The sequence below is a fragment of the Prionailurus viverrinus genome, chromosome F2, assembly GCF_022837055.1.
Source record: "Prionailurus viverrinus isolate Anna chromosome F2, UM_Priviv_1.0, whole genome shotgun sequence".
Taxonomy (NCBI): Eukaryota; Metazoa; Chordata; class Mammalia; order Carnivora; family Felidae; genus Prionailurus; species Prionailurus viverrinus.
Window position 1 is genome coordinate 46,311,491 of NC_062578.1, and position 24,909 is coordinate 46,336,399.

The 24,909-nt window shown below is 37.3% G+C and overlaps 1 protein-coding gene and 1 pseudogene across 4 annotated transcripts in view; one reads left to right on the forward strand and one right to left on the reverse strand.

Annotated features, from left to right (window-relative positions):
• RGS22 (regulator of G protein signaling 22) overlaps window positions 1-24,909 on the reverse strand; it is a 133,983-nt gene that overhangs the window by 38,719 nt on the left and 70,355 nt on the right. For all 4 annotated transcript variants that reach the window (XM_047842699.1, XM_047842701.1, XM_047842702.1 and 1 more), the window contains 3 exons: window positions 21,372-21,486; window positions 19,432-19,554; window positions 18,552-18,653 (listed from right to left, as the gene is read on the reverse strand). In XM_047842699.1, coding sequence (XP_047698655.1) covers window positions 18,552-18,653; window positions 19,432-19,554; window positions 21,372-21,486 — 340 coding nt within the window. The remainder of the gene's footprint in view (window positions 1-18,551; window positions 18,654-19,431; window positions 19,555-21,371; window positions 21,487-24,909) is intronic.
• LOC125156662 (cytochrome b5 type B-like) lies at window positions 21,585-22,086 on the forward strand (annotated as a pseudogene).

Here is a 24,909-nt window from a genome sequence, read left to right on the forward strand (position 1 = left end):
TTTCTAGTATGTGTTTCTAATAATCTAGGGACAATGTATAAGTGGATTGACAACTGACTATATATAACAAAGGGTGTAATCACATATATGAAACAAAGTTAAAAGGCTAAAAAAATTTAAAACACACCTTTAAAACCTCTACAAAGCTGATGAAGATCATTTTTAAGTTGATATGAATGGACTTTAAAATGAAATATAAGGATTATGCTATATGATAGCTAAATAATATAGTCTAATTATGGTTTACACATTGCTTAAGTATCTTGGGTCATTTGCTTTTTTATTGGCCACCCGGTTCTTCCTTTCTAACCACTGAGTAAATAACCAAGTTGCTAATGTTGGAGAAGAAAATGCTCCCTTCATATCCCAGTCAGCTACTCTGATTCACATTAAAGCAAAGATTCCCTCACGCGCAGCTGTGGCCGACATGATTCCAATTTAAACATTAACCTATGATGCTTTAACAACCCCACAGGAAAGTTTTTGAAAAGGGACACAAGCACTGCCTGTCTGTGATCGGACCGCCTGGCACTTCACACAGCACGGCTCTAAAGCCCATCTCTCCTGGAGACACTCAAAGGTTATGTAATCAGGAAATGCACAATGGGCGGCTTGCCCAGCCGCTCTACACCTGTGCCGGTGACTCACTTTCTTGGCCTCTGTATCAGATGGCGGCAGTGGGGGGGGAGGGGGGGGAGAAGCAATGCCTCCCCTTAAAAAGAGCTCCTACGGTCTTGAAATTCTGGGAGTTAATTTTCTTATTTAACTAAACTCCCATGACCATAGGATAGTTAACAAGACCATAAAGAAAAAAAAAATGTAGTCTGGATACCATGGAGATGGGAGGAAGAACAGAATTGGAAAGGGGAATGGAGAAACAAATTGGGAGAAAAGAAGACAGAGAGAGATGGAAAGAAACAACCATTTTTTTAAATATGAAATTTATGTCAAATTGGTTTCCATACAACACCCAATTCTCATCCCAACAGGTGCCCTCCTCAATACCCATCTCCCACCCACCCCTCCTTCCCACCCCCCCACTTGCACTGTTGGTGGGAATGCAAACTGATGCAGCCGCTCTGGAAAACAGTGTGGGGGTTCCTCAAAAAATTAAAAATACATCTACCCTATAACCCAGCAATAGCACTGCTAGGAATTTACCCAAGGGATACAGGAGTGCTGATGCATAGGGGCCCTTGTACCCCAATGTGTATAGCAGCACTCTCAACAATAGCCAAATTACGGAAAGAGCCTAAATGTCCATCAACTGATGAATGGATAAAGAAATTGTGGTTTATATACGCAATGGAGTACTACATGGCAATGAGAAAGAATGAAATATGGCCCTTTGTAGCAACGTGGATGGAACTGGAGAGTGTTATGCTAAGTGAAATAAGCCATACAGAGAAAGCCAGATACCACATGATTTCACTCTTATGTGGATCCTGAGAAACTTAACAGGAACCCATGGGGGAGGGGAAGAAAAAAAAAGAGAGAGAAAGGTTAGAGTGGGAGAGAGCCAAAGCATAAGAGACTCTTAAAAACTGAGAACAAACTAAGGGTAATGGGGGGTGGGAGGGAGGGGAGGGTGGGTGATGGGTATTGAAGAGGGCATCTTTTGGGATGAGCACTGGATGTTGCATGGAAACCAATTTGACAATAAATTTCATATATTAAAAAAAAATAGGGGCGCCTGGGTGGCGCAGTCGGTTAAGCGTCCGACTTCAGCCAGGTCACGATCTCGCGGCCCGTGAGTTCGAGCCCCGCGTTGGGCTCTGGGCTGATGGCTCAGAGCCTGGAGCCTGTTTCGGATTCTGTGTCTCCCTCTCTCTCTGCCCCTCCCCCGTTCATGCTCTGTCTCTCTCTGTCCCAAAAATAAATAAACGTTGAAAAAAAAAATTTAAAAAAAAAAAATAAATAAAAAAAAAAAAATAAAAATAAAAAAATAAAAATAAAACAAAAATAAAAAAAGAAATTGTGGTTTATATACACAATGAAATATTACATGGCAATGAGAAAGAATGAAATATGGCCTTTTGTAGCAACGTGGAAGAAACAACATTTTGACAATCATTTTGTTTTGCTTTCTAAAGGATGGCAAAATGACAATATTTCACTGAAATTACTTTTAGTACACGTCAGTTTGTTGCCATTACAAGAAAAAAAACATAAAAATGTTTCTGTGCTTGCTTCTTCAAGGAAACCTCTGATGCTTCATTAATTAGAGCCAATATCCTATACATGCGAAGTGTATAGCTCTACCCACGAGACGGCTCAAAATTAAAATATGCCATTTCCCACTGTGATTTAAAATTTTTTTCAACCTTAAGGTAATTTTTCACATAAGATTTCAGCATTGCCACTTAACAGTTTTCAAAATCATTTAAAAACTATTATGATAATAAACATATTCTCGGATGGAAGTGGATTCCAACCGCCTTTCAAATATATCGTAATGCATTTCATTTCAGGCTTAGTTGTCCCACATTTTATTCATTCTCATAGACCCTGGAATGTATTGATGTTTTCTTACTGCATCAAAAAGCCTACAAAAAAACATACCTAAGACAGGAGAATTGTGGGTTTATTGAATTTATCCTTGTTTTTTTAACAGTGTCAAAAAGCAAAAAAGAAAAGAATTTCCACAACTCTCGGTGCTATTGGCTTTCTTATTGTAGCAAAGACAAAATGATGACAGCTACAGAGTTAGATTCCAATTATCAAGCTGTAGAAGCACCCAGCAAAGTATTCTCACTGTGCCAAAGGTGAGCCTAGTTTTTGGGAAAGCATCTTTTTCATAATAGGGGCCACTTGATGAGCTTCAGCTTGACACTCATCTGAGTTCCAATGAAAACAAGAAAAATTTCTGTGCAGCCTTAAAAGGCAAAGTCAAGAATAATACCAAATGTTGTAGCACATGTGTTGATTTGTTATGTTACATTTCAGCTGTTAGTTATGTTAATGGAACAGTTTCACGTACTTGGTTTTGATGTATTTATTTTAATGATCATGTGTATATATCTTTCTGTGATTGCCTGGTAACACTGAGTGCATGATGTGCTGCTGTCACCACCAGGCCAGGACTGGAAGTAAGAAAGAAAAATGTAAAACTTCAACTTCAGAACTGTACGACTTAAAGTGAGTCACACAGTACACCAGGGACAAGATGTGTCAGAACCTATATGCTGTGAGATCTTAATACTAAATTCTAGGATATCTAGCAGAGCATATCAACCGGTTAACTAAAATCGGGGACATTTAAAAAGTGGAATTTCAGGATGCCTGGTGGCTCAGTGAGTTGAGTGTCTGGCTTGTGGTTTTAGCTCAGGTCCTGATCTCACGGTTCAGGAGTTGGAGCCTATGTCAGGCTCTGCACTAACAGAGCATTCTGTTATTAACAGGGAATTCTCTCTCTAGCCCTCTCTCTGCTCCTCCCCCATTCACTCTCTCTCTTTCTCAAAATAAATACTTTTTAAAAGGTTGATTTTCAATATAACTTATTAAAGTACGCTAGATGTTAGGAGAAAATATTTATGCTTCAGCATTTGGTGTCATTAGCAAAGTCCATTTTTCTTAGACTCCTTACCCCCACTGCAATGGTGAAAGAAGGAATTCTAATCGTGTAACTAGTAAGGCCGTAGGAAGATATGTATCTTTCACATTCTTCTAGTAATTGCCCAAGATGCCCACCAAGAGCACAGGAAATATAAAGCTGTCTGCTGCTATTTCCTTCTACTTATCGGGAGGCAGCTTTAGGGTTCTGCCAGATGGGCTGATAAGGTGGCATCAACAAAGACCTAGCTGGCTCCCAAGGAAGAAGACATATCCCATAAAACCCATGACGCTATTTCAAACACTCTACAGACAAAAGAAGAAAAAAGGTTTTGGCTACTGAAATATACACTTTTTTCCATAAGCTCCTTCTTTCAATTCATAATAAGCAAACTGTGCAGGACCTGGAGATTCTGGAGCAAAGGTGATGTGCCTTCTTTGGTAGGTGTAAGCAAGGGGTTCATAAGCAGTCTCTAAAGGATGGGAGAAAAATAAAGGTGGAGGGCAGTTGTCTATAACTGTAACATTAGAGAAACTTGAAAGGATCAGAGTGAAAGTTCTCTTGTCCTCTCTTTTCCTCTGTCTTAAGCAATGGTCTACGGTAACCACCTCATACCAGCTCACGAATTCATGAATTTTTGGGGATTATGTAAGCAGCTTGATAAATGTAGTTATTGTCAAAAACTAAATTACATGAACCTACAATTCAATTATATTGGAAACAAAGATAATGAATACTCAAAATTCATCACTTCCTAATGACTTTACTGTTTTACTATCACCCGTTCTCTTGAGGTAGTTTACCTCTGTTGTATCTGAATGGTGGAAATACTACTGCATGTTTTAACACATGTCTCTTCCTAACCCTGTGTTCAGTGATGTCATGTTGGCAGCTTGAAATCATTCACGGGGAGAGTATTTACACCCAGAGATACACAAATGGTACAGATCAGGGCGGCTCTTCCCCCTGGAGAGCTGGTTGTTAAATATTTATCATCACATCACTGATTAAAAGGCATATACTCCCCTTTCCTCTCATGATTGCTAAAAGAGAAATAAAGTCAGAAAAAAAGGCAAATGACACCAACTAGTTCAAATATTCACTGGAGGCAAAGTCACATACCAGAATATACCAGTTCACACCAGTTCACACCAGTATATGCCAGTTTATAACAGTTTACTTAAGTACTATTTAGTTGACATCCAGTTTTTAAAACATGGATATAGTAAAGTTCTTTTTAATAGTTAAACTGGAGTAAAGTTGAACTGCAAGAAGAGCGAAAACAAGCTTTTCTTTGAAACTTTACATTCTGCAGAGTCCTCATTTAGAAAAGGGCAAAGCTGAGCTTCAAACGTTCAGTTTAACTTCAGTCTGATTAGTAAATCAGAGGATGTAAGCGTTTAGTGGGGAAAGCTTGTTAACTAGTCCTCCCGAGAGAATATAAGGAACAGCTACGAGGAAAAAACATGAAGCATCATGGGAAATAAAACTGGTACTAATGGATCTTGATACAGTGTCGAGGTTCCCAAAAAACCAAAATCATTTCGCAGATAACCTCAAACACAACAGAACAGATGTCTGCTAAGCCATAACAACAACAACAAAACATATTGCTGTGCTTGAGGCAAATAGCAAGTAATGTGGGATCTTCTCGACTGGGCTCAAAAATTCTATTCTTGGAATTTATATGAAACAACAAGATGAAACTGTGTTTCAAAAACCTAGAGGCAAAGAGTCCCTAGAGGGATTTAAAAAAGGAATATAAATGTCCTGATACAGGACACTTTCAGAAATCACAAAATATTTACTTCAGCAAAAAGTGAGGTCTGTTTTCATAACCATTCACAGCTCTACCGGGCATAGAACATCATTATCTGAGTTCATATGAGGCAGAAAAAGAAAATAATGAGCAAGTTCAAGCAATCCAGTTTTTTTTTCTACAAAAAGAGGAAAAAATGATGATTTTTAATGACCTCTCATATCCCACTAGGAGCTCAAAAACATTACTGAGAAGCTATGCCGAGAGGGAATAAATTGCAGATGGTGCTTTTCACAAATGGGTTTTCATGTGAAGGACCTTGGGGTTTTTCAATTAGGAATCTTAAAGATTCCTAGAGATTGCAACATCCTGATACTGAGAGGCAAACTACTGCAGAGATCAACACAAATGGAGTTGCACAAAAAAAGATAATGTGATGACAATCAAATGGAGAATTTCTGGCAATTACTCAGACTCTACTAAGAACTCAGTGCAAAAGAGAACCTTAAAAAAAAATGCCAGTAGGATAAAAGAATGAAACAAACTTGAATCATTTTGGACAGAATGAAAAATCAGGAGGGAAAACAGAACATGTTAAGCAAAGCCAAAAACAAACCACAAATTCAAGGGACAAAATATACTAGGCTTTAGACTAACTTGGGCCATTGCTTAAGGTATTTTAAGCAAAACTGATTAATATAGAAGGGAATAAAATAAACAATTACACACAAAAAGAGTTATTACTACAAAATTTAAGGCAACCTAAGGAACAAATAAGTATATTATTTTGGTAAGTTTTGGATTAATTAACCAGAAAAACCTGTTAACCGACAAAAACAAAACATGTATTTAAACTAATGGAATTATTTAACTTCCAATAAAAATAATTTCTTGAAAGTCAGTGAACAAAGAATAATTCAATGAGAAAAGTATGACTATTTAACATTTTTGACTTAAAAAAAACACACAAAAAAACCTGTCTCACAAGGAAGCTAATCCATGCTAACAAAGGTAGAGAAACTGATAAATGAAACCAGATCATTGAGGGATTACTTTACAATGAGAAAATCAACGTCAAACAGGTTGGATGTTTATGTTAGCCAGCACATCACCTTAGAAAGCAAGCTTAAGTATAGAGGTTGCTTACAGTCAGAATAAGGGAAGTTAACTATGATCCCCATGAATGTTCTCTCTATTGGATCTATTAGGCTAATAAGGTGCTCAGGAAGTAGACAGCTAAGGATAGTGCTTCAAGTGTGAGGTCAAGGTCAGTCTCTGCAAAACTTCCCTTTGTGAATGCACTGCTGACTAATGCCTCTTCTTGGTGGGAACATCCCTTCTATAAATGTACTGGTACCTTCATTTTAAGTCTTGCAGGCCTGTGAAACCATTGTCTAGACAACTGCTGTGTTTTATTTACACACTGTTTTACACATTGATTTCACAGTTTCAGTTTCAGGAAGCAACCTTATTTTTAAGATTCCTCGGGTAAAGTGGAAAAGGAAAAGGACAGGGAGACTTCACTGTTGTTCCAGTGAAATTTCTCAGGAGCTCTTTTCTAAAAGCAAACTTGAACTATACACACAGCATGTCTAGAAAGACAGAATGCTGTTCACAGTTGAAGCTGGGTAATGGTATATGCAGGCTCATTAAACTACTTTATTTTCTTTAATGTTTTTAAATAAAAACGCCTGGCTGGCAGTCATATATAATCAGTGATTTTCTACAATAAGGTTTATAATATGTTGCTAAGGATAGAAATTTGCCAATGAGCTCATTCGGTCATTCAGTAAATATTAGAGCATCTTTTATATGCCAGCTCCAGTTCTGAACACACAAGGTGAACAAAGCAGACAGTCTTCATGGAACTTAACAGTCCGGTGGGGGGAAAGGTTAAGGATGAAATTTGGTATCTGATGTCTATAAAGACAGTTTAAGATATCAAAATGAAAAGATTAAATAAGGTGATAAACAGATACTCCTTTTTCTAGAGACGATAATAAGAAAGCAACAACTTTAGAAGTTAAGAGTCTAGAGTCCACATATTTGGGTCTGATTCCAAGCTCACTAATTGCTAAATGGATGGCCTCAGGAAAGTATTCACTTTGTCTAAATCTCGGTTTCCTAATCTGTAAAATGGAGATAATACCCATATCTGGTTCTTGGGATTGTGAAGAATTAAAGACAATTATCCACATAAAATGACTACCACAGAACCTAAGAGATGGTAAACATTAAATAAATGTCAGGTATAATGATAATTATGGCTTAGAGGAATTTATATGTTGACTTTTCTTGAAACAAGAGGATTAAAAGAGGATCTTTGGAGATCCTCTTTTGGTTAATAATAACATAGTATTAAAATCTTAAGACTGAATGTGGATAGCTGGTATAAACATCAGGAATAGGGGAAATGAATGAATAACTGTTAGCCAGAAAGCTGGCTGCTCTATGTGTTCTTCCTGAATCCACTTCACTAGCAAGCGCAATAAAATGCAATGCAAGATGAGAACTCTGCTGATTTCATGCTCAGTGATTCATTGTGCTCAGGATTCCAAGCCTGACTGCTACTTGGGACACCATCTCTCTGGTAACAAAAACAAATAATGCAACAAAGCCTGAATAATAATTGCCTAGCACTCAAGACACAGCCTAATTATAAAGACACTGAAACTTACCATAAAGCTATGAAGAGGCACATGATTTTCCATATTAAATCACCACCCCAACCTCACCCCTTACCCATGCCCATTCATCTTTTAGGAAACACAGCTTGATTCTTAATGCTGCTGCTGTGTAAAGAAATAATGAGCTCTGTTAGTGCACCTGAAAATACACCATCAGCCTAGACAGGGAGCACTTAGCTCATAGCACTTTAATGAAAATGTCAGGACCACCCTGAAGTATTTAAATCCTGTAAATGCCAAGTAAGGAGAAGAGCTAAACAATTAAGGTAATGGATGGCAGCAAGCAAGGAAAAAAACTAAGTTGATTATCAGGAAAAATTTCAACACTGTCCCTCTTGTGCTGTAAGAAGTTTTTTCAAAGGAATTTATGGTAACACCCAAAGTTTTGGTTACCTAAAATTAGTTCAAACTACATGGGAAACATTGTCAGGCAATGCAAATTTTATGGGTAAAGAGCTACATGGTCTCTTATTTCTCAATCCTTCTAAGGTTCTCTGGAAAAGTAGGCAAAAGAAGAGCACATTCTCAAACCTTGATAGCACCTGTGTGTGTTTGTTGCCCCACCCCCACCCCCGCCCCAACCAGAGGGTTCCCACCATGGATCAGAGCCTAGTTGTTTGATAGATGTTTGTGGAAATGTCAGGAAAAGTTTTTAGGCTGGGGAACACATGCTTGTATTGGTGATCCAACAGCTATCCAGTTTATGTTGATTTCTTGTTTCTACAGTAATAGACAGGAATAGGAAGGAGAAAAGGAGCCAAATACATGGACGCACCTGTAGAACCCTCAGGTAGGATTATGCTGCACAACCTGGTGTGAACTTCATTTGGCTCTACACTGTGTCTTAAGCTAACCTAATACGAAACTAAAGTGATTTGGGGCCAGAGAGAATGAGGATAGCAGTAAATAATTGCTGAATGAATATATTAATGAATTCTGCATTACCATCAGATCATAACTTAGGCTTCCCCAAAATATCAGTGCATAATATGGGTCTGATGACATTTATTGACTCAGCTTTTGTGTGTTCTTTCTCTCTTGTGAAATTTTGCAAACACAAGAATAAACCAGTGACGGCACTACAGACTCCGGGTAGATAGTAGTAGTCACTTAAGACTGACTTATTTGCCATGGGACCCACCCATCAAGTGATTTCTTTGAGGAATGTACATACATAGAAGCAACAGGGTCTCTCACTAGAGGCTGGAATATTTCCAAGCTCTCAAATTACTGAATGGAGATGTCAGGAGAGGAACTTCCAAATGTCAAGATTTCATCTAGCTATGGTAAAAGACACTGAAAAGATTTGAGATTTAGTCTAATGTTGTTATGAATAAAACATGACATTATAGTTTTTTGTTTGAAATGTTGTCACCCAAAAGAGAAACGTTTATTTTGCACTGCTTCATAGGGTAAGAATAAGACCAAAGGATGAAAGTTTTTGGCTCAAAAATGAGAAAAGAAGGAAATAGTTCTCTCCCTCCTACAGGTATTAGAAAAGAAGCTGATGATTATTTTAAAAAATAATAACTGAAAACACTAATTCAAAAAGATATATGCACCTCTATGTTTACTGCAGCATTATTTACAGTAGCCAAGATACGGAAGCAACCTAAATGTCCATTGATATATGAATGGGTAAGTATGTGGTGTGTATGTGTGTGTGTGTGTATATATGTGTGTATACACATATATATAACAGAATATTACTCAGCCATTAAAAGAAAAGAGCTTCCTATTTGCAACAACATGGATGGACCTACAGGGTATAATGCTAAGTGAAATAAATCAGACAGAGAAAGACAACTCTCATACAATTTCACTCATATATGGAATCTAAAAAAACAAATGACCAAATAATAAACGAATAGAATCTTAAATATATAGAACCAATAGAATCTGGTTGTTGCCAGAGGGGAGATGAGTGAGGGGACAGGTGAAATGGATTAAAAAAAGATTAAGAGCTACAAACCTCCAGTTATAAAATAAATAAGTCACAGAGATGGAAAGTATCACATAGCGAATATATTGTATTAACAATACAATAATATTGTATTAACAACATACAATAATATTGTAATAACTTTGTATGGTGACTACAATTATCATGGTAAACACTGAGTAATATATAGAACTGTCAAACTGCTGTGTTGTACACCTGAAACTAATGTAACACTGTATATAAATTATAATTCAATAATTAAAAGAAGGAGGGGGTGCCTGGCTGGTTCACTGGGCAGAACATGTGACTTTGATTTCAGGGTTGTATATTTGAGCCCCATGTTGGGTGTAGAGGTTACTTAAAAATAAAATCTTTAGTAGCACCTGGGTAGCTCAGTCGTTTAAGCATCTGACTTCATCTCAAGTCATGATCTTGCGGTTCATGAGTTCAAATCCTGCATCGGGCTCTGTGATTACAGCTCAAAGCGTGGAGCCCACTTCAGATTCTGTCTCACTCTCTCTCCGCCCCTCCTCCACTCATGCTCTTTCTCTCTCTCTCAAATAAATAAACATCTAAAAAATTAAAAATAAAATCTTTTTAAAAATTTTAAAGTTATTTACCTGTTTTGAGAGAGAAAGAGAGACAGACAGACAGACAAGTGGGGGAGGTGCAGAAAGAAAGAGGGAGAGAGAGAGAGAGAGAGAGAGAGAGAGAGAGAATCCCAAGCAGGCTCTGCACTGCCAGCACCAAGGACAGTGTGGGGCTTGAACCCCATGAACCGTGAGATCATGACCTGAGCCAAAATCAAGAGTCAGATGCCCAAATGACTGGGCCACTCAGGCAGCCCCACAAAAAAATATATTTAGACAAATTTTGTTAATGTTTATTTTTGAGAGAGAGAGAGCACACACAAGTGGGGGAGGGGCATAGAGAGAGGGAGATACAGAATCTGAAGCAGGTTCCAGGCTCAGCACAGAGCCCGATATGGGGCCCAAACTCATGAACTGTAAGATTATGACCTGAGCCAAAGTCAGAAACTCAACCGGCTGACCCACCCAGGCACCCCACAAAAAAATGTTTTTAAAGAGAACAAAAAAAATAAAAACTGTTACCTGCTGGTGAAGAAAGAACTAATTTAATCTCCAGTTAAGGTGCTGTTAATTTGGTTTTATTTAAAATAAAATTGAAATACTTCACTAATCATTTCTACACCCCCTCCCTCTAGAAAGTGAGCTCATTAAGCCAAGAACGTTGTTCTAATTGCTTGGCACATAGCTGCTTTCAGTGAATGTTAATTAATGAGCAACAATACCGTAAAAGATATTCTATGAAGTATATGTTTGACTTAAGCTGTATTTTGAAACTCAATTAAGTTCCCGTATTGATTAAATGAACAGCTATGAATTTAGGAGTTGCTGTCCTTCCAACCTATTGGCTTCAGTACCTTCAAATGGCTCTTTTCCTTCCCCATTATCTAGATAATTGAGAGAACCTTAAGTATCGACTCTAACAATAATAACACCTACTTATTCCACGGAGTGCTCTACATTATATAGCAAAACTCATTTTATTGCATTTTGCTTTGCTGTGCTTTGCAGATACTGCATTTTTTTACAAAACTGAAGGTTTGTGGCAACTCTGCATCAAGAAACTCGATTGACACCATTTTTCCAACAGCATTTGCTCACTTCATGTCTCCATATCACATTTTGGTAATTCTCGCAATATTTCACACATTTTCATTATTATCCTATTTGTTATGGTGATCTATGATCAGTGACCTTTGATGTTTTTGTAATTATTTTGGGGCAACACAAACTATGCCCATAGAAGATGACAGACTTAATGGTTGTGTGTGTTCTGTCTGCTCCACCACTCAGCCATTCCCGTCTCTCTCCCTGTTCTTGTGCCTCCCTATTCCCTGAGACACAACAATAGTGAAATTAGGTCAGTTAACAATCCTACAATGGCCTCTGAGTGTCAAGTAAAAGAAAGTCAAATGATGCAGCACACTTCATTGTTATTTTATTTTAAGAAATCACGACGGCCACTCCAAGCTTCGGTAACCATCACTCTGTTGATCAGTCAGCAGCCACCAATGTCAAGGAAAGACCCTCCACCAGCAAAAAAAAATATGATTTGCTGAAAGCTCAGATGATGGTTAGCATTTGTTAGCAATAAAGTGCTTTTTAATTAAAGTACACACATTGTTTTTTAGACATAGGACTATCACACACTTAACAGACTACAGTGTAGTGTAAACATTACTTTTATATGCACTGGGAAACAAAAGAAAAATTGTTTGACTCATTTTATGGTGATATTTCCTTTATTGCAGTGTTCTGGACCAAATCTACAATATCTCTAAGGTATGCCTGTATCCACCCACATTATCTTATGCAATCCTTACAAAAGTCCTGTGAAGTAGACATGAGAACTTTTATAGGGTAAAGGAGGCTAAAGTGCAACATTGAAATAGGTTCTGCATCTCAAGTTTGGGCTTAGTTTTGTTTCTAGCTATGAAACTTTGGCAAGGTTAAAATTTCAGAGATTTAGTTTCTTTTTATCCATAAAAAAACAGGATAAAAATCCCTTGTATACTTGCTGTGGGTATTGAATTCAAAAACACATGACTGCTTCTTGCAGAGACTTCTTTTCTGGCATACAGACAGGCTAGATTACTTGAAAATGAAAACCCTCTCTCTATAAAATACCTAGAAATACTGGATAAAATATGACAAATACTCTTTTAAATATATGGCTGAGATAGTAAGGAAAACCACCAGGGGCCAAAATTAAGGAATATACTAAAAATCAGGGTGATAAGTATGAGCTGACAATGGGATTAGCATGGAGTAAACCAAGGGTATGGATTTTAAGAGCCACTGGGTTTGGGAGATAAGGCCTTGGACCCTCACTAGGTGGACAAGTTATATTAAGAGCTATACATACACAGAGGTCCTTGAAGAGGTATACACATTGTAAAATTCAGAATAGGAAAAAAAAATGTATGTATGTGTGTATCTCTATATCTCTATCTCTATCTCTGTCTCTTCCTCTGTCTCTGTCTCTGTCACTACCTATACCTACATTGACCAAATCCAGGAAACAAAACAGAAGCTTGCTTGTCTTGGCCTAGACTCTATGCAAAAAGAAAAAAATATCTACTAAGGATTAATTATTGTGAATTTACCATCATAAGGGTTTGGTTTTCAAGATTACACTTGGCAAATAAGGAAAATCCAAGATAAGAAATTAGCATTGAAAATGTGCCTAGTATAAGCAGCACAGATAAACACCTCACTGAAGAGCTCATAATTCAAAATTACAGTACACAAAAGAAGAAATCCAACATGTCAGCAAACATAATAAATAGCAAAATTAGTTCTCCCAAGAACTGCAAAGCATAAAATCATTGGACGCTCTAGCAGCCAGACTCTAGGGTGGCTCCCATCAACACAGTGCTTCCTAGTCTTCATGCCCTTTTAGAATTCTCTCCCCCTAAGTGTGGGCATAACATGTGGCTTGCTTCTGACCAATAGAATATAGCAACAGTGATGAGATACACATGATTATATGTGTGTGTGTTATATGCTTGTCTTGCTAAGAAACTCCATCCATTGCTGGTTTTGGAAAAGCAAGCTGCCATGATGGGAGCTGCCGCCATGGAGGGGGCCACGCCACATGGCACAGAGCTGGCAAAGCTTCTAGCTGACAGCCAGCAAAAAAACTGAGCTCTCAGCCAGTGGCTGCAAGGAACCAGATGCTGCTGACTACCATGGAGCAGAGCCTTCCCCAGGGGAGCTCCAGATGAGAAACCAGCCCTGGCCAACATCTTGATTTACAGCCTTGCAGAGGACCCAGCAAAGCTGTGCCCAGACTCCTTACCTATGTAAACTGTGAAATAGTAAATGTGTATCATTTTAAATCACATAGTTATGGTAATACTATTTATGCAGGAACAGATAACTAACACAGCTACATATTATATGTTTAAAATGCTTAAAGACATAAAAGAAGAAGTAAAAACATGAGGGAAAATGAGACAAAAACATCAGGAAGATTTGAAAAACACAAGTAGAATGTCCAATAATAAACATAATTCTTCAAATAATTTAACTCAATGGATGGGTTAAATAGCAGATTGAAATCTGCTGAAGAAATAATAGATGGAAAATCAAAGGAAATTGTTCTATTTCAATTTACAACATACAACACAGATATTAAAAGATGGAAAAACTTGAAAGAGACATTAAGAGAGATATAGGATTGACAACATTGACCAGCCAGGGAATCCAGAATGACAGAACACAGAAAAGAGAAAGACTGTAGAAAGAAATAGAAGTAGAAAGAAAAAATGGCTGAGGATTTTACAGAAGTGATGAAAGACACGATTCCTCAGATTTTACAAGCAATTCAGATCCAAGAAATTGTGGTAAACACACTGAAGTGAAATATAGAACACTGAAGTCCAAGAAATGATTTAAAATCAAATAATGAGAAAAAGCAGAGGAACAAGAGCAGACTCCTCAATAATGGCAATAGAAACCATAAGGCAGTAAAATAATACCTTCAAAGTGCTAAGAGAAACTTGTCAACCTAGAATTCTATATGCAGCTACATGATCAACGAGAGAATTAAAATAGACATTTTCAGACAAACAAAACCTGATGTTTACCACTAGTAAATTCTAATAATAAAAAAAAAACCTACTAAAAGATATTCTTCAGAAATGAAACCCAAAGGAAGGAGTATGATGCAAAAAACAATGGTAAGCATGAAATTCGTGTGTGAATAAATCTACACAAGCATCAACAGTATCAAAAACAGATGATGATGACTACTTTGTAGGTATATAAGAAAATTTTAAATGCCATACAAAAATGATATGTAAAATGGGCAAGGTATGGTGGAATTAAAGTGTTCTAATATCCTAAACCTTTTGAAAGAATAAAGATGATTAACTGTAGACGTTGTTAATTTCGGTATGCATGTTAAAACTGTAAGGGTGAAAACAGAAATAGAATATGTAACTTCTAAAGCAGTATAAGGAAATAAAATGTAAACCATTATTGCCATCCACATTTTATAGAACATGAAACAGAGGCTTCTTAAACTCAGTGACTTGACTACGTTTACACAGCTAAGAACTAGCATAACAATAATAGCATGTGATTTAAATTCATTTCTTTCAACTCCAAGTTCTGTGATTCTTTTCCTTCTTTGTCATATGCCCTCTGATCTAGTGATACAGTAAAACAACAATGTGTTCTCCTGACGTTCCATTTGAATAAGGCAAAAATCTCACACTGCTGCAAGACTATCTTTATATTAAATAGCACTTTGTAGTAAAAGTAAGCAAATCCTCTTAATCCTCATTTACATTTCATTCTTACCTACCCTCTCCACTCATTAACTCCTACATTCCCCAAGTAAGCTCTCTTCCAGGCTCTAATTTTTACCATTTTTTTCTCTCTTCCTCTTTCCTACTTTTTAATTGTGTGTATGACTAATAAGAATAAGTGGTGCACACATGTGTGAACATGTATAATATTTATGATCACATTTGTTTACTAATTGCAAAAAATTCTCAATGTATACGCTATGGAGAGTGGTAAATTCTAAATGCATAGTTTTTGTTGGGATGGAGTTTGTCGGAAAGATTTCTACAAGGGTGAAAGACAGTGGTACCCAGCTCTGCTCCATTCTATTGTAGCGCTCTATCATCAGAGCAAGTAGGTAGTATCGAAAAAGCAGTAGGACTATCTTTGGCAACAATCTAGGCTCCAAATCTTAGCAGTGATAGATGGTAGTCCAGCAAACGGTTGCTAGTGAAAGACTTTATCTCTGCACAATGGTAGTGCAGAGAATTTTCTCCTTGCCATTTCAATTGGCTTCTAACTGCACTATTCTATCTTGAGGCCACGCAGTAAAATCTTCAGGATATGCCCAAGACTGTAGCTGAAACTCTTAGACCACAGTCCCTCATGTCAAATCACTGCCACCAAGGTATGTCATCTGCCTACTAGCATACAGAAAAGCATGTAAGTCTCTTGGAAGCAACTCTTGGTCTCCTACCATACAGCTTGTCAGATGTATAAAAAAAAGATAAAATCAAGTTCATAGTGACTTTAACACCATGCCAGCTGATTGCACTCTGCCATTGACACCATTGATCCAAATATCTGTATTGTAGATATACTCTTGAAGACAGCCATATAGCATTTCTATTATAAAGAAATGAATAGCATTTCACACTGTGAAACAAATCCATAGAATTATGATATTAGAGGCAATTCTTGCCTCTGGAGGCACAGAAATCTTGGATAATTAAACCTAAACCAATGTAGACAATTGCTCCTTTAACTAAAACATAAAGTAACCATAGATGTAAAAAAACAAAAACAAAAACATGACTTGCTCTTTTGGTGTCCCCCTATTCACCTGAAAGTAATTTTCTCCATTGTTTCCCTCCCCCCAGCTGCTGTGACTCCCCATAAGATAACCTAGGGAAGGATAAGTGAATTCATGGTATTTATCTTTCTCTGTTATTTCACTTAACATAATACCCTCTGGGGCTACATGAGGAATCTAAAAAACAAAACAAATGAACAAACAAACAAAAAAAAACACCCTTAAATACGAGAACAAACTGATGGTTGCCAGAGGAGAGGTAAGTGAGGAGATGGATAAAATAGATAAAGAGGATTAAGAGGTACAAACTTCCAGTTATAAAATAAGTCACGGAGATGAAAAGTAGAGCATAGGGAATACAGTCAATAATGTAATAATATTTGGTGATGGATGTGACTCACTTACAATGATGAACACTGAGTAATGTACAGAAGTGTTGAATCACTATGTTGTATATAACACTGTATGCCAATTATAGTTCTTTTTTAAAAAAAAATTTTTAACATTTACTTATTTTTTTGAGAGACAGAACATGAGTGGGGGAGGGACAGAGAGAGGGAGACACAGAATCCGAAGCAGGCTTCAGGCTCTGAGCTGTCAGCACAGAGCCCAACGTGGGGCTCCAGCCCACAAACTGCAAGATCATGACCTGAGCCAAAGTTGGACATTTAACCAACTGAGCCACCCAGGTGCCCCTTTAAAAATTTTTTTTAAAGATAATCTAGAGGAGGATAAAAAGTTTATGGACCTTGGTAACCCCAAAACAGAATAATCCACCTCAGAATAACCAAAATTTAGCTGAATCCTATCTCACAATACTTCTATAGCAGATTGAATAATATCATTACTAAGAGTTAGTAAGTCTAACAAACTTAAAAAGAATTTCCACTTTTACAAGTGCAGGGAAATATGGTGATTACAACAACAACAAAGACCCATTTGATTGAGCAGCTGAAGATTTTTGGAGGAGGAGGCTTTGCAGTAGTGAGAACATAATAAATAACAGATGGTACTCCACCCGAGAGGCAATAGTTTAGGGGGAGGAGGGCAAGTGGAGACTCACAGGTAAAGGGTTAACAACGGAAGAGCCCACGGTGTGGTCTCAAAAAATGGCACTGGCAAATTAGAGATATAACTCTACGATTGCACAGAGCCAGCTCCAGACCAGGTAGAAGCTGAAGCCCTTGTTTGCATAGTAAAAATAGTACAAAGCTCTGTCAGCTGATTTCCAAAGCACGGTTATCAAAGCCAGAGTGCAGGTGGTGGAAGCTAACAACAAACATCCAGCAGCAATACTCTACACTATCTTGAATAAGAGTGTAAGGTAATAAATAATATGACACAACTAACTCCGCATCATTCAGGGAGAGGTTCTCTGGAATGGGACTATTCCAGCTTGTAAGAACCCCTTAAATGGGCAACAGATACGGACGTGATTTGCAGTTTTCTAGGCTTGAAGACTTCTCTCCATAAAAGATCATAAAATCCTAAGAATAAAAAACTGAAAAGATTAAGTCAGCTTGAGTCATAATTCTATTCCCTTTCATTCTCCCCCCTCAAAAGAGGCCATTCTGTCTCCTTCTGCAGGGAATCCTCTATTCTTCCTCCTCTATCTTTTTTTCCTCCTCTGTTTTGCTTCAGGGTGGTCTTGAGATGTTCTCTACCACTCAGTATTGGTCTCCATGGTGTGGAACACAAGCACAGGCGACGACACAGAGCCTACACCACACACAGTCAACATCCTTTCCCGCCCTCTACAAGGTCACCAGCCTGAGTCTGTCCACAGTTGATTTCTGCAAGAAGCTCAGCAAACACTTTGGTCAATGCCTCTGCTCCCCATCACTTCAATGATTCATGACAAGTCCTCTCTTGGGTTCTCTTTTAAATCACTCACAACCAAACCAAAAAGGCATAAATAAAAAAAAAATATGGGATGTCCTTTTTTGGAAGACCAAGTAATTGCTAGCAAAGAGAAAATAAAGCAAACCAAACAAAATAGATAAAACTGGAAACCCACAAATCAGATTACAAAACAATATTCTACTGACATTTAAATAAAGTAATCCCATGGCAGCAAGGGAACAGCTCCCTTTTTGCCTGTACGCCCAGATTTCTCTTGCTTGGGGCTGGACACAACTTCTTCACGTCTCTGTGTACTCAGAGCTGCCCACTGAGCCAACATTATTTAGTACTTACTTGGGCTTGTTTGCATACTTTAAAAGGGTGAAGTGTTTCTTGGTAGAAGAGCTGATGATAAGCCTGTAGGTCAAACCAAAAGTACACACTATTCCTCCACAACTGCAGATGGAAAAAATACATAAATCATTACCACCCAATTATTAAAGCCCTACAAAGCTCTGATTTCAAATATAATTAATTGTTTAGTTCCATGGTGTTGCCATAAATCAGGTTCAATTTAAGACGGTTTTATCTTCTATTACAAATTGGCAACATACAAAATATTTCTTGGTATTGTCACTAAAATATTATATCTTGCATGTATGCCTCTCACATAATTGGCCATTAAAATAGGAAGCATGCTAGTTAACAATTAAAGAGTAATTACATATTTCTGGCATGAAACCAGGTATTTTGATGTATATGAGCAAATGCATATCATATTAAACCCAACCACTACTCTCATAATTGAACCACTGAAATACTTTATATCGAGCAAAACAAAACAAAACAAAAAAACCGGCAAATTTTCCACTATCCATTGCAATTTCTAATTATTAGAGTTCTTTTTAATAAAAATTAAAGGACTGATAGAAACCAACTCTGAATTTAATTTATATTACACTAAAACAAAATTACATGAGAATAAATTGCTAATAATGCAAGTCAATCCTTCTCTGTATTTTGTTTTCTTTGTAATTTTACTAGGATAGTGAACAAAGAAAATGATAATTGAGATGTTTACATTTGTTACTAAATATTTAGAATAAAATTTATTACCAGAAGAAATGGGATTTTAACATCAAATGTAATTATTTGAGCACTGAATTAGTTCAACTTCTCTTATTTTAAGCTAAGGTAAAGGTATAAAATTAGATTTAAAATCATTGTTTTTTACCTTATTTCCTGAGTGCTCACAGAATTTGGTAAAGAAGAATCCAGCTCTATTTTCTACATACAAAGATTGCAACAAATTTTCCATGTCAAATCCTCCCAAGGCACCATCTTCCATGGTTTTAACCTAGATAACAAAACAGAAGTCCATGATCCACCCAAGAACATGGTGATTTTTTACGACATTGTCCAACAACAGGGTTTCATAAATTCTTCCAGGCTGTCATTTTCCTGCTGGACTTTTTATCTTACTTTTGTACCATATAAGTAATTAATGCAGTATGTTTGCCTCTGACTGTCATTTATGGAGCCAACCCTAGCAGCAGACTTCATTCTATTATAAACCAATCTGATTTCAAACTTAATGTTAAAGCGACTTCTCAACCTCAATTATTTTCATGTTTCAGGCACAGTGATACCATTTTAGGAGGCTTCCAAATCTCTGTTGGTGGCCTCTTTCCTACATATTTACTATTATTTTAGCCTTGAGGTGATGCTATAATAGCTACAAGAAAGTTATAAAAAGAACCATCTTCAAGGTTTCTCAGTGCTGCTCATTAACTGTCTTCAGGGGGTCCCCTCTTTGGACAGTCTCACCCTGTACAGGTCAAGGCCTTCAGAGAGTCAATGGCAATATAAGTTCTCATAAAACTTTGTTATTTTGGGGCCTCTCTGCCAACAATGCTGGCAACCCTAATACCATTCTTGAAACACAGAAAGCTGGCTACTTCCCCAAGCACAAGAGTGACTACAAAACAAAAGGATATCTACTGTTCATAGGAACTCTTTGGTATTTGCTGTGTGGAACTCAGACTTCTTTGTAATCTTGAGATAACTGTGGCATGAACAATTTAAGGCATTGTTATAGTGTCTCTCTATCTCTATCCCTCTGCTAAACAAATTCTAAAGTGAGAATTTAAATGTTTTTATGATGTTTAACTATTGGTATTCCAAAAATTTTTTTAAATCATTATTTTGGTGGGAAAAAAATCTTAGTTGGAAGAAAAAGAGCACTGTTTGCTTAGAATAAAATAAAAAGATACGCAAAATTATATCTAAGTGTTCAGACTCTATTGGGACTACCAAGGTTTCTACCTAAAGTATAGTCCTTAGGGAATGTAAACTTGTCACCTCCAACTGATATAGTAAATCCACATTATCAAGGTAGACACACACTGGAAATAGAATTTCATAAAAAGTCTAAGTTCCCAAGAGAACATTAAAATTATTTTTTATCCAATGTTAACAATTTAATAAAAATAATAGTCTTATTGTGTGTCTAAACCAGAACACAGCTGTTTTTGAAAATAGTAACCAACGGGAGTATATAGCAACATGGTACTATAAAAGGAAACACAGAGGAAATTTCTGTATAAAAATCCTTCTCAGGGGGGCACCTGGGTGGCTCAGTCAGTTGGTGTCTGACTTCGGCTCAGGTCATGATCTCATGGCTTGTGGGTTTTAGCCTCCCATTGGGCTCTGTACTGACAGCCTGGAGCCTGCTTCGAATTCTGTGTCTCTGTCCCTCTCTGCCCCCTTCCCCACTCGTGCTGTCTCTCGCTCTCTCAAAAATAAATTTAACAAACATTAAAAAAATCATTTCAGAAGGAGAAAATAAAATGCGTTGTTTAGTAAAGAAAAAATACTATGATAAATCAATAAAAATTCTCTGAAATAGGGCACCGGGGTGGCTCAGTCAGTGAAGCATCCCACTCTTGATTTCAGCTCAGGTCATGATTTCATGGTTCATGAAATCAAGCCATGGATCAGGCTCTGTGCTGACAGCATGGAGCCTACTTGGGATTCTCTCTCCCTCTTCTCTCTCTCTGCCCCTCCCAGCTTGCACACACGTGCATTCTCTCTCTGAAAATAAACAAATAAACATTTAAAAGAATTCTCTAAAGTCAGTTAAATGAAGAATCAAATTAATCTCAAAATACTTACCAAAGATTCTTCTGTATAAGTGTATCTTCTATCCAGCTGGGGCTTCAGACATTCAGAAATATCAGTAAAAGATGTTAAGCGAATAACTCTGGTGCTTTCTGATCTGTGCCTCAATCTAAATTATAAGAATGAGAACTAATTGATCAACATATTTTGAGTACCCTTGGTATACATGGCATCAATTCTTAGGAGTGACAGAAACCCAGATAGTGGTGGAGAAGAGGTGTCTTAGGCCCAATTGCAAGTGTGGAAGCAAGCAGCAAAAATGGAAAAAGGCAAGGGGTCAAGACCTCTATCAGCTGTATTACTGACTGGAGGAGGCAGTGAAGCACAACTACATGAAGGAGATATGGCTGGTGATCCACAGGAGAGTCTATGATATCACCCATTTCCTTAACAAGCATCCTGGGGGAGAAGAGGTTCTACAGGAACAAGCTGGTGCAGACACAAGTAAAAGCTTTGAAGACGTAGGCCACTCCTCTGATGCCACAGAAATGCTCAAGTAGTACTATATTGGTGATGTGCATCCAAGTGATCTTAAACCTGAAAGTGGTAACAAGGACCCTTCAAAAGATACCTGTGCAAAAGTTGCTGGTCATATTGGATTTTGCCCATCATAGGCGCTATTGTCTTAGGTTTCCTGTATTGTTACTTCATGTCGGAAAAGAAATCCTCCTGGAAGTCAGAAAGCATATCCATTGGGACTGTGAGCTAGAGGCTTGTTTGGAGGCTGAGTGGTGCCCTCTCCTAGAATCCTGCCAGTTATGTGCATCCCCCTTGGAGCCCAGATATCTGGCCAGACATCCACCCCAGACCTGGGGCCAGTGTCCTTCATCTCCCAGAGCCTTACTCCCAAAGCACCCACTCATTGTTCTGTGTCTCTGCCAGTGGCTCCTCTTTCTGCTGCCATTAACTATTGTATTTGCATACTTTGTATTACAATTACAATCCATATGTCCTAGTGACATTGTCCTTTGGTAAAAATGACTGCCTTCCAATACTTGAAATGCATATCAGATATTCTTAACAGGGCAACACACTCCGGTTTTGAAGCTTTTCTTTTTCCATTGAAGTGTATTACACATACACATATATATGTATTTGAATACATATGTACATATATTTGAATATAATATTTGAATTTATTTATACGCATATATAAATCTTACAAATGCGTCTGGACACTGTGAGAGAATAGGGAGAAAAACAGTGCAAGTATCAGGTACAGCCTTTAAGAGATGGTTGAAAAAATGAAATCTAGTCCTACAGAAAGATGACTCTCAACAACGTAACTGTTGGTTGAATGAATTCAAGAATATATTATAGATGCCAAATGATGGGAATGGATAATAAACACTATGGAATGTAAGAACAAGAAGTTTCTTTGAGCTGTATTAGTAATGAAAGAAGTGATATTTTCCCTGAAAAACTGGGTAGGAGATGAATTCTGCGTGTGCATGTGTGTGTGTGCATGTATATGTGTGTGCGTGTGTGTGTGCGTACGTGTGTGTGTGTGTGTGGGTGGGTGGGTGGGTGTGTTTAGAAAGGTTCTTTAGATGGGGAGAATAGTGAGCAAAAATGAAAGTAGGTAGGGAAAGCCTTGTTTAAAAGGCAGCAAGTAAAAAATTAAATTAAAATAAAATAAAATAAAATAAAATAAAATAAAATAAAATAAAATAAAATAAAATAAAATAAAATGAGGCAGCAAGTGAACTAATTTGTTTAGGGTAAGAGGACACTAACAGTTAAGTGAATACTATATAACACATACCAAACACTGTGCTAAATACAATTCACATTATCATATTTAATCCTCACAACAGGTGGGATTCATAAGGATTTATATGTGGTAGTGTGAGGTGAGATAATGGAAGATTTTGGAGCTAGACTAATGACTTCAGACATTATCTTGTTATATTTTCTTATCCAGCTCCCTCTCCATAACGCACTGCAATTATTCTAAACCCTATTTTCCAGCTCCATAAAACGCCCATTCCACTTCACCAATATATCTGCATTCCAATCTGCCAGCAGATTACTTTGCAGCTTCTTCTCAGACAAAATGTAGGTAAAATATGCTTCAGTTTCTCAGGGAAAAGGCAGGTACAACGTGCTTCAGTTTCCACTCCCCAATGAAGGAGACACTGTTTGACTGGCTAACTCAACACCCATTCCCAGTGACAGAGCTTTATAACTAGCACCACTGACATACTGATAAAGCTAAATATTCACTTTCTAAGACCATCTTGCAGAGAAGGATTGTCATGTGATATCGTTACGACTAGTGAGATACAAAATGAAGTCTGCTGGGGAGTTTCTAAGAAAGCTTGCTTTTCTGACCAAAGGGAAAAGATGAATGAAAATTGCCCTTCTTCCTTTACGATTGGAAAGCTTGATGTCTGGAGCTATAACATCAATGAACATGAAAGAATGGCAAAGAACATTACAAAAATTCAGGCCCTAATACTTCTGATCCAGGGAAGTAATGCTGGCAGTTACCTACCCTTAGATTTCTTATTCTGTCAGAAAAATAAGCCCAATTTGTCTATGCCACAGTCAGTCAAGTTTTCTGTAATTTGCAGCTGAAAAGACTTAAATTATTTATCAACAAATACATCCACCTATACTTAGCCTTATTTCCTTCCATCCTGTCTCAGGAAAAAGTGTCCTATCTCCTGTTGAAGGTTAATCCCATGGCCTTTGTTCTTGAACTCTTCTTTCCATTCTCCATTGAAAATACAAACCTTTAGGGTGCCTGGGTGGCTCAGTCAGTTAAGCATCCAACTCTTGAATCCAGCTCAAGTCATGATCTCACAATTCGTGAGATTGAGCTCCACGTCATGCTGAGTCACATGCTATCAGCATGGAGCCTGCTTGGGATTCTCGCTCTCTCCCTCTCTCTCTGCCCCTCCCCAGCTCACACACATATGCATGCACTGTTTCTCTCACAATAAATAAACTTTAAAAAAAAGAAAATACAGATCTTCTTCTTTCTCAACAATCTTTAACTTCTTCCTTTTCACTAGATACTACTCTAAGCATATTAACAAGCTCAAGTCTCTGCCACCTTAAAATACCTTTTCCCTGTACAGAAAATCATCAAATTCCAAAAGAAGAGAGCAAGAAAAAAAGGAACAAAGGAATTATAAAATAGCCAGAAAGCAATTAATAAAATGACAATGAGTCCATACCTATCAATAATTATTTTACATGGAAATGGACTAAACTCTCTAATTAAAAGGCACAGAGTAGCCTGGATGCTCTCATACATCTGAAAGGAGTATAAATTGTTACAACTCCTATTAAATACAATTTGGTAATATCTTAAAAATTTTTTAAATCACATGAATTTGGATTTAGAAATTCTTCTTTTAGGAAATTATCCTGTAGACATATGCATTAACATGAAATATAGCAAATGTACAATATCCATTGCAACATTGTTTTTAATAATGACAAATACTGGAAATAATGTCCATGTCCCTTAATAGAGTACAAATACAACAGTACTTGGCATAAAATGAAAGATAACCAGACA